Source organism: Rutidosis leptorrhynchoides, unplaced genomic scaffold, assembly GCF_046630445.1.
Source record: "Rutidosis leptorrhynchoides isolate AG116_Rl617_1_P2 unplaced genomic scaffold, CSIRO_AGI_Rlap_v1 contig303, whole genome shotgun sequence".
In the NCBI taxonomy this organism is placed as follows: Eukaryota; Viridiplantae; Streptophyta; class Magnoliopsida; order Asterales; family Asteraceae; genus Rutidosis; species Rutidosis leptorrhynchoides.
Genome location: NW_027266547.1, coordinates 18,469 through 28,229, shown reverse-complemented (window position 1 = coordinate 28,229; position 9,761 = coordinate 18,469). Strand labels below are relative to the sequence as shown.

Below are 9,761 nucleotides of genomic sequence, written 5' to 3'. Positions count from 1 at the left end.
CTAGAGCCTCCTCATTGTCAAACCCATTCGTAGCCAAGAGGGTAGTTATTATCTCTGTGTTGTTTCCTAGGCTTCGGAGCGATGCAATGGCCTCTTTCAACTTTCTCCACTTAGCCGAAGAATCATTCTTAGAGGTTATAGGAGCCTCGCTTGTAATACCATCGACATTGTTGAAAGAATCCGACAGTTCAAATGCTCGATGCTCCCCATCGCTCATGATGCCATTCCTGCTATATGTCTAGATCTTCATGAAGCAGAGGGTCTAGATTTTGTTCCTTGGGCAGATTTTGGGGCCATGGATGTTTTGAGAGAAAAAGTTTCGATCTTTGAGAGGATGAAGGAGACGTTTCGAAGAATAAGGGTTTCGAAGAGGAAGAAAAGTGGTTTAAGAGAATGAGGATTACTTCTTGGAAAAGATGTAAACATATAAATAGCAAATTTTTGGAAACTGAATAAGGGAAACCGAAAAGGCACGATTTTTCAATAAGCGGTTTCCGAAATAATTTGAGTAGGAATCTGATTTTCAAGGGATAATCGTAAATAAATTTCAAAATAAATAAATATGGAGAGAATAATTCGTACCTTATTTTTTGTCCCACACATAGAACTTACCCGGCAAAAAAATCGAATCCTATGAGATCCAAATGACATCATCTGGAGATATTATCAGAACACGTGTATATGAGGAGGGCAAAAAAACAACTGGTTTCGAACTTGACTTTGTAATTATGTTAAAATGTCCAACTCCAAAAACAAAAAGCATTATACTGATAGAGAAAACATGTATATGAAGCCCGTGTAAACCTAGATAAAGAGACATTTTAGCATACTAAAGTTACTTCATTTGGTATAAAACATTGTAAAATCACTTGAAGTGAGTAAACATTAATAACTTAAAATAAATTATATTTTGTGGCTGGATTTAGTTTAGTGATAGAATAACAAACCCATGAATTACCAGTGTACATATATATATATATATTGGTTAGTTACCAGTGTACATTAGTAAACTCTATTTTGCATGAGATTTTTTTAACCAGGAAGAAAGAACGCCACGGGTTAACATTTTTTGTACATTAACTAACATTAGAAAACTAAATTATAAAACTTGAATGGCATGCAACAGGTTAAGGAGTTCGGAAAGTTGAGAGACAATGGACACCCAAAAATTAAGAAAGTTCCGACATCCCCTCTTTTCCAGGATAGCCAAGGTTACACTCGTAAATTTACACAATCGGACGGCTCGTGGCGGACGATTTTATCATTTTCTTCAATTGTTTTTTTTTTCCAGAAACGACAGCTGAAATCAAGTGCTACTTTTTTTTTTTTTTTACAATAAACTGAATTCAATGGCCACGGAGAGAACACTGATTGGATAAGAAAGGAGAAAAAGAAAAGTCAATTACACATGAAATTTGACCATTAAATTACTAACACAAAATCAAAGAAGAAAATAAAAATATCTTTTAGGTAAAAGAAATGATGACAGTTGGATATTCCTATCACCACTTGATCTTGCTTTCTTTCTAACTCTGGCCAATTTATCCCTGCATCCACTCATTTCCGGTAGGTATTATCGATGCTACTTAGTCATATTGTCGCAAAGATTTGCCTACGCTTATTGAAGATCAGTTTTGGAACAAAATTTTGAGCACCGAGCTTGTTAAATCTAATGAAAAAAATCATATTGTCACCAATGAAAAAAAAAACCAAGAGGACTATACACTAAAAAACTAAAACTATAGGAGCTAATTGCAAATATCAAATGTGAAAAATACACAATCCCTTTCTTCTTTTTCATTTTTCCCTACTTCTTAGATCTTTTGGACCCCTTGATAATATTTATAGAATGACAAACATTTTCAATAAATCATTTCTAGAACAAGGCCTCATCCATCCTGACATATTGAGGATGCTTGAAGTCGTTGATGTCGCTATCACTGATGTAAGATTCGAGATCATTATCTCTCCACTTTTGACATTTTTCTTCAATTAAAATTTACTAGTAGATAGAAGTTAATTAATATAAGAAGAATTTTTTTTGGCCAAGATATTTCCCAACAATTAATTTTTGGGTGCCAAGTTCTAATAGTTTCCTCAAATAAAGTTCAGTATTGCTTTGAAAGTGTTGTGAAAAGGGATTTTTTGTTGTTGTTGTTGTTTGTGGTTTTTCATGTAAATGTTGAATGCCACAACTCTCAATTGGTCAAGCGACGTCCTAACATTGATTCCACTAGTAAGTAAGTATCCCATTATTTTTATTTCAGAGGAGTTGGGGTTGAATTTTTTGTTGAATTGTGATCTCTAATCTTGTAAGGTGGATAACCAAATGTCAATTTATTTTAGATTTGAGGAGTGAAGATGGCCCATCCTCCAGTCCTGCTAGAGGATTAGGCCATCATTTCAGTCTTGGTTGCCCATTTGGTGGCGTTGACCTGAGACTGTTTCAATTCTGGTTGGCGCAAGATTTTGCTCGAGTAGTTTGCCCAACATTGCTCATCCTTTTGAATTTGTTCTTGAACGTTGTCAATTCAAAATAAGTTACAAGAATTAGGAAAGGCTCATAAAAAATGGAATGATTGGATGTCTAAATAAAATCTTTATGTTACTTCAACTTTTATTAATTATTTTCTCTCAGCGGTGTTGCTCTCATGAAATAAGATTCGAAAAGAGTCGATGTTTATTAAGTACATCCTCTTTTATGGGGTTACACCTAAAAAAGAGCCACTAGTGTTGGTAGTTCTTTCCTATTCTTTGGGAAGTATAAATTATTTCGTGCTTGTACTTGTGTTATAGAGAGAGAGAAAGGGAGGGAAAGAGGAGGGGGAGGAGGAGGAGGAGGAGGAGGAGGAAAGAAGATGGTGATGCCATGATTTTGAAAATTTGATCATTTATGGTAAATATATGTGAGATGAACATGTGTTACGATTCAAAAATTAGATATTCAAAAAAGACATAAGACATCACTAGTGTGTATAATCTTAGATCCTTAATGATTGTAAGTGATAGTATAGTAACAAGCATTTGACATCTCATATTCACTCATGATGTGATTATGTTGCTTGTGCAAAGACTATAGTAATTGTATGTTCTTACCAGTTCTTGCCTTTAGAAAGTGATTGGCCGTATCATTTCTACTTTATTGAATTCTACATTTAAGAATGGACAACTTGGGACCACCAAGACTAAAACAAAGGGCAACTGATGGGAGGGAAAGTATAAGGAGAATGAACTTTAGTGAAAGCCAATGAAGAATACAAAGGCAATACTAGTAGGAACTTGACTTACCAAGATTATGGGAGGAAATTATCAAAATGCCACTTGGCATTTCACTTACCCAATGAAATGGGACTTGACTCTTGAAAAGGAGAAAAAGAAAGGAAATAACACATACATGTTACTAGGATAAATATAACAAAATATCTTCAATCGGTACTACTCAAACATATTTACTTCAAAAAAAAAAAATCGGACTCATAAAAACCCCTTAATTGGTACCAGTATTTCAATTTTATCCTTTGTTTCAATCCTGTCCAATTTGGCCATTAAAAATTTGAGTGCTAAGTCATCTTGAATTAAGCTATTTTGGACCTTCAAGGGGCCTTGAGCCAAGGATTTGATGTTTGATAACACAATCTCAAAGATTTTGATCCAAAGTTTTGCTTTGAAAATGCTCAAAGTTCAAGGTAAGCCTCCGAGTATGGGCTCTAGCATTCTTGAAATGCAAGTTTAGGGGTTTAATGAAGTTTTTTTCTTCCAATCTTACCATCACTAATACATTTTCAATCATATTTTACCCCTCAACCTTGGATAAGAGAGACAAAGATGTGTTTGATCATGGCGCGGAAGCTTAGAAGAGGGACCGAGGGATGCAGGTGCAGCTTTGCCAAGGGGTTGAAAGACATCAGCAAAGCTTTGTCGAGGGTCATACGACATTGAGGAGCTTTGCGAGGGTTGCTTGATGTCAGTTTTAGCTTGCCTAGGGTCAAGCGTCGCATTGCCCTAGTAGTGTGGCCCCGGCGTTCTATTACTTGGGGTTGCGTGACACTAGTGTTGTGTTGCTTAGTTTCAGTGTACCTCAATGTCGCATCGCCGAGTTTGCTCAACTTTAGAGGTGCCTTGCCTAGGGTTGCACAATGTCAGCACCAGTCCAACTGTTGTGTCGCCCCCGCTTGTGCTTTCATATACAACTGCAAATTCCTTCTCTATTTTTTTTTCTCTATACTTAAAATTGTTCTGTAATAAATATTTACAATGCGTTTGTTAAACACCATTCGCTTTTCATGAAATCTTTTAAGTCAGTACCCTTTGCTTATCCGCAAAGCCTCAGAAGCTAGATCTCTCCCTTGGTATCTATCCAACGCAATCTGCCTAGGAACAACAAAGGAATCAACTAATCATTCCCGTGTAGACCTTTCGATTTTTGAGACAATTAGATCAACACTTTCCTCAAGAAGCGAAGCTTTACCATCTAAGAATTCTAGGATGTGAAGCATCGACATCATTAATTGGATTAAGAGAGGTGACAAGAGTTCTATGTGATATATCTCACTGAATTTGGAAGACAATGGCCATTCAGCAAGCATTCCACTTGATATTGGATTGGTGCACTCTTGCATCACAGATCATAGAGATCGAGAGGGAAATGAAAAGTTCCTCAACCATGTCAGTAGCACTATGCGACTAATTGAAGGAGCAGACAATTGCAAATTTTTGGTAGAGACGAGAAAAAAAGGAAAAGCAAGAGGCATTGAAATCAAGATCACCGGTTCGCATCCTCAAGAATCGCTACCTCAACAGGTGGTGCGAGTTCAACCCATACTCTCGCCATTGCTAAGACCGTCTCATCTTCTTTGTTGAGTTCTGCTCCAGTGGACTATTTTCTTCCTCGGTGTCTGTGGATAATTGTCTTCCTTTGAGTATCTTTCCTTGAAACTCCAATCTGTTTCCATCCGCCGATGGTTTTGGAAAACAGATCCTCAGATCATCCTCCTGTTGCTCGCATATTAGACGGAATCCACGCTTCTTTATGGTTCCTTCCAGTGCCCTGACACAAACTTGGATATGGCTCCAACCGTTTTGCAGAGGCTTCTCTTCTATCTTTCTGTTGCTTGGGAAATAAACAAGACTCACATGATCGGATTCCAATGAATCAAAAAATATCAAACGGTAATACGATCTTATGCCATTTACAAACAAGCTGATGTCAAATGAACAGGACAAATCGTCGAACGAGCCTTTCTTATTCTGGCGAAGAATAACACAGATTGCTAGTCCCAAGATCTTGTCACATAAGTCTGGGGGAACCATGAAAGATATGGTGTCCTCTTTACAATGGAGAATCCATTCAGGCATCTCTCTTCCATTTACAAGAATCTCAAATTCCTGTCATACAGATGTACACGTATCAAACATTCAAAATGAGAGAGAGAGAGAGAGAGAGAGAGAGAGAGAGAGAGGGAGGGAGAGACCTTGGGTGATGACGCATCAGCCACACTGACCCCTTTGCTTTGCTTGCAGCTATAAACAAACAAGTCTTTCCAATAATCATACTTGTTGATGCATGTAGGAAGATGAGTAAATTTGTTATTTGTAAGATTTAAGCACGTTAATATAGGACAACTGGAAGCATTCTCAAGAAACTCTGCTTTTGATAGATTGCAGTGAGAGAGGTCTAGCCACCTTAAACTTGGGAATCCCAAATCGTCATCAGGACCAATTGAATCCTCCAAGTTCTTTGGAAACATGACAAAATTTGAGCAGTAGCTAACTACCAGAGACTTGAGATTTTTCAACTTATGAATGCTCGACGGAAGCCTTGTGAGGTTATTGCAACAACCTAAATCTATCTGCTCTATAGAGACAAGAATTTCAATTGATGCAGGGAGTTCTTCAATAGCCGTCCTTTAAGAAAAAAAATATATTAGGTGTTCCATCTTTTCCAGAATATCAGGGCATTTCTCAAGTTTAGAGCAACCAGAGAAATCAAGCCATTGAAGAGACTTTGTCTTGAGTGTGTTTGGAAAGATCCGAAGACTGGAGCAACTTGATCTATTCAAATGTTTCAACTTGTCAAGATCTCCAACGGATTGGTGAACCTCTACCAAGCTTTTGCAACTGAAAAGATCTAAGCTCTCCAGAAGTGGAGCCGATGAAATGTCAGGAATACTAGCCAGGGACTTGCAATCCCGGAACTCGATGGACTTCAAACATATAAAATTCTGCAAAAACATACTGGTGCAGTCATTAAGCTCTGAAATATTTTCATAGCTTTGAAAAGGGAAAGCTGATCATCATAAGGGCTCACCTGACAGTTGCCTACTAATTGTTTGATATGACTGTTCTGAAAACGGAGTCTTGCCAGTTTCTTTGGACCAGCGCCAAATTCTAGATGCAGGGCATTGGGCCATTCAAGCCATCTGAGCGCATTAGGGAGGCGTACAGGACCTTGTGAAGAGATATGCACTTTGTGCAAGATGAGCATTCTCAACCTTTTCATTTTTTTGAAAGCACAAGGACTAATGGTCATCTCTTTTGTGTAGCCAAGTTCAATACTATGGCCTTTACTGCATCCATTACCTATCCATAACAGAGCAAATTCAATCGTCAGACAAAATTTTCGATCGAAATTTACATATTACAATCCAAATCAGAGCAAAGTAAAAAACTGAGATGTTGCAAAAATGGACATTGACACCTTTTACTGTATCTTCATAGAGAACTTCCTCAACATCTTCGAAAAGCCATAATCTGCTGCGTTTCCTAGGATCATCGGGCCATTCCTCATTAACAATATCCTTACCCATCAACTGAATCAAATCATGCATTTGCAGGGTTCCATCCTCATTTTTTATCAAGGACCTCTCGATGAGAATTTCTATTCCTATGGTTGTGTTAAAACCAGAGTCATCAAGAACTTCCTTGATGTATTCTACTCCTTTTCCTTTAAAGAACAAGCAATATCGAGGAAAATCTCCCTCTCATTGTTCTCCAATCCATCAAAGCTTGTCTTGAGAACTTGATTAATACTTTGGTCAGGTCTTTTGGAAAGTTTATGCAATGCACTTTCCCATGCAGCTTCATTTCTTCCACATAAGAATGAGCCCAAGACTTCGAGGGCTAACGGGAAGGCCGTCACAATAACGCAGTGCTCTATCTATGAGATCCACTCCTATTTCAACACTCTCGCTATCTGGGAAAGCATGCAGACAAAAAAGGTCTCGTGCTTCACAACATCCTAAAGTTTGAATTCTATGCACACGATTTATGCCATGAGAAGTCAGCAATTGTTTATTTCTTGTTGTAACAATGATTATACTTCCTTTTCCAAACCAATTGCCTTTTCCAGCTAATGCATTCAGTTGATTCATATGGTCAACATCATCAAGAACCAGGAGAACCTTCTTGCAACATAGTCTTTCTTGTATCAAACTAATTCCTCCAGTGACACTGTAGACCGTTAAAGGATGAACCAGGATCTCAGATAGAAGATCCTTTTGTAAAGAAACAAGACCACCGCTTTGGTGTGATTTTTCTCTAACTTGCTCCAAAAAACTACAAACCTGAAATTGTCTCATCATAGCATTATATAGGGCCTTGGCAATTGCTGTCTTCCCTAGGCCTCCAGGTCCCCATAGACCTATCATCAGAACATCATCATCAGCCGACTCTTTCTATGACAAACATATCAGTTTTTGAACTCGGGAATCTATTCCAACCGGATATTTAGCGACATGTAAGGGTGTTTGGTTGAGACGAATCGATAATTCCTTCACGATGCATTGTATGAGATCTGCTTCATCTCTAATAAGCACTCAAAAGAAAGAAAAACCCGTTTTAGCATTTCAAAGCCATAGCAGGAATTCAACCTCTGACGTGATAAGGAAAATTTCTTAAGAAGAATAGTAAATAATAAGATGAAAAGTGGGTGAACCTGCGCCAACATCTACACGAGGAAAATTACAAAGAACTTGAATCTGAAGACAATAATGACTAAGGCACTATGAATCGCACTATTTATGTTTGATAAATTTCTCATTATCCACACAGCAAGAATCAATTCAAAGAATCTACGAGCTTTGGTTATTTGATCATGTGTCTACTGTCTAATTTATCTCCACTTTGTATCTTCAATTGACGATCCAAAAAAGTGCATACGATCTGATATCTAACAGACAATCACAAGCTAACAATCACATAACACCACGTCACATTTGTGCGTACCTGTCCTTCAACTCCCACCCAGACAAGCTACCAGCTTCAGAGAGAGCCTTCTTCCATCTCTTCACTTTTTCTGAATCCTTCCCCAACTTAGACTCATGGTTATCCATAGCTCTCTTATACTATCTCTCCCCTCTCTCACTTCTCTGGGTTCCACTTTGTAAAACACAGGGAACACCTTCAGCCCATTTTTCTCCTTGCACTCCATGATTTTCAAGAGCTCTTCCAAACACCACCGTGAGGAAGCGTAGTGCTTAGAGAAAACCGATGATCGCAACGTGCGATTCCTCAATCGCCCTGATGAGTGCCAACGATATTTCCTCTCCTTTCCTAAGCTCCTCGCTATCCACAAAAGTGTAAATTCCTTTCTGGTCCAGCCGCGTAGAGATGACTGAGGAAGCCGTGGCGACATCTGTCCCTCTGAAACTGAGGAACACATGGTAATTCCTTTTCATATTCGAAGAAGCAACCGTTAGAAGAGCTGATGGTACATGTGGCTTCTCTAGAATGCCAAGCTTCGGAACAGAGAGAGAAAGATTCTTGCTAAGAAAATCAAGGGCTTAAAGCAGAAGCAGAGTGGGCTTTGCTCTCGGAGATGCTGGGCAGCCTCTGACCTGGGGTTGCCCTTCCTCGATCGGCAGTGAAGTCGAGGATCTCTTCCCTATGCCCCGGCTCTGGCTCTCGCTCGCTTCAAAGAAACAAGCGCTCTCAGGGTTTGGAGGGCGAGATCGACGTGATCGACCGACGAATCTGGAACGATGATGAATCGGCCAAGGACTCGGAAGACGAAAGCTGCCCCGAGGGTTTATCGAGTGAGAAGCTCTGAGCGCTGTTGATTACTTTTTATCTTTTGAGCTTTGAGACTTTAAGAGAGGGGGAGATAGCGATAATGTTTCTGTGGTGGCGGACTTTCGGGTTATTAATAGTGCTTTGATAATATTAAAAAAATTTGCTAACTTAAAGCAAATTGCTCTTTTAAAATTTTTAAATGGATATTGATATCAAATTTGAATAATGACATAAATAGTCTTTGAATTTTGACTCAATTTATAATATGATCATTGAACTTTTTAATTTATTTAATACCATCCTTAAAATTTTAGTACATATTCAAGTTAATTCCTACACTATACAAAGATGCTTAATGTTGTTATTAGGGGTGTGCAACTAAATCGATTCTCCTTGAAATAGTTCTAGGAATAGTTTCCAAGTAAAGATCCATCGATTCCACTTTGCTTTGGAATCTATTTTATAAGTTAAAAAGCTTAAATTTTAATTTTTTTTCCCTAAATTTTAACATTAGCACTCTTTCATCTTTTGTCTTTTTTGAAACTTCTTGCTAGTCTTTCATTTTCCTTTAACTTTTATGGATGAATGGGGAATTTATGTTTTATATTACGTGTTTGAACTTTTTTTATCATTTATAATTATATCTTGACTACGTATTTAGATGTTGTTTTTGGTAGATTAGGATTATTGTTATTTATCTTTTACTTTGAATCATTTCGTTACTCATAATCTCATATGATTTTGCAGTAAAA

General features: G+C 37.9%; 1 protein-coding gene across 1 annotated transcript; it reads right to left on the bottom strand.

Moving 5' to 3' along the window:
* Positions 1–5,906: 5,906 nt before the first annotated feature.
* On the bottom strand, positions 5,907–8,330 carry LOC139882746 (disease resistance protein Roq1-like). The gene is made up of 7 exons (XM_071867022.1): positions 8,224–8,330; positions 8,158–8,167; positions 7,145–7,673; positions 6,959–7,077; positions 6,698–6,809; positions 6,308–6,579; positions 5,907–6,221 (listed from the first exon to the last, which is right to left on the bottom strand). Exons 1-7 carry the CDS (start codon positions 8,328–8,330, stop codon positions 5,907–5,909), a joined length of 1,464 nt encoding a protein of 487 aa, XP_071723123.1.
* Between the last annotated feature and the right edge of the window lie 1,431 nt (positions 8,331–9,761).

Excerpts from the sequence above, each read along its gene's own strand:
- LOC139882746 (XM_071867022.1), bottom strand. The coding sequence starts at position 8,330 with ATGGATAACCATGAGTCTAAGTTGGGGAAGGATTCAGAAAAAGTGAAG. Across the intron at positions 7,078-7,144 it reads TCTCATAGATAGAGCACTGC|CTGCATGGGAAAGTGCATTG; the intron begins GTTATTGTGACG and ends GAAGAAATGAAG. Across the intron at positions 6,222-6,307 it reads AATTAGTAGGCAACTGTCAG|AATTTTATATGTTTGAAGTC; the intron begins GTGAGCCCTTAT and ends ATGTTTTTGCAG.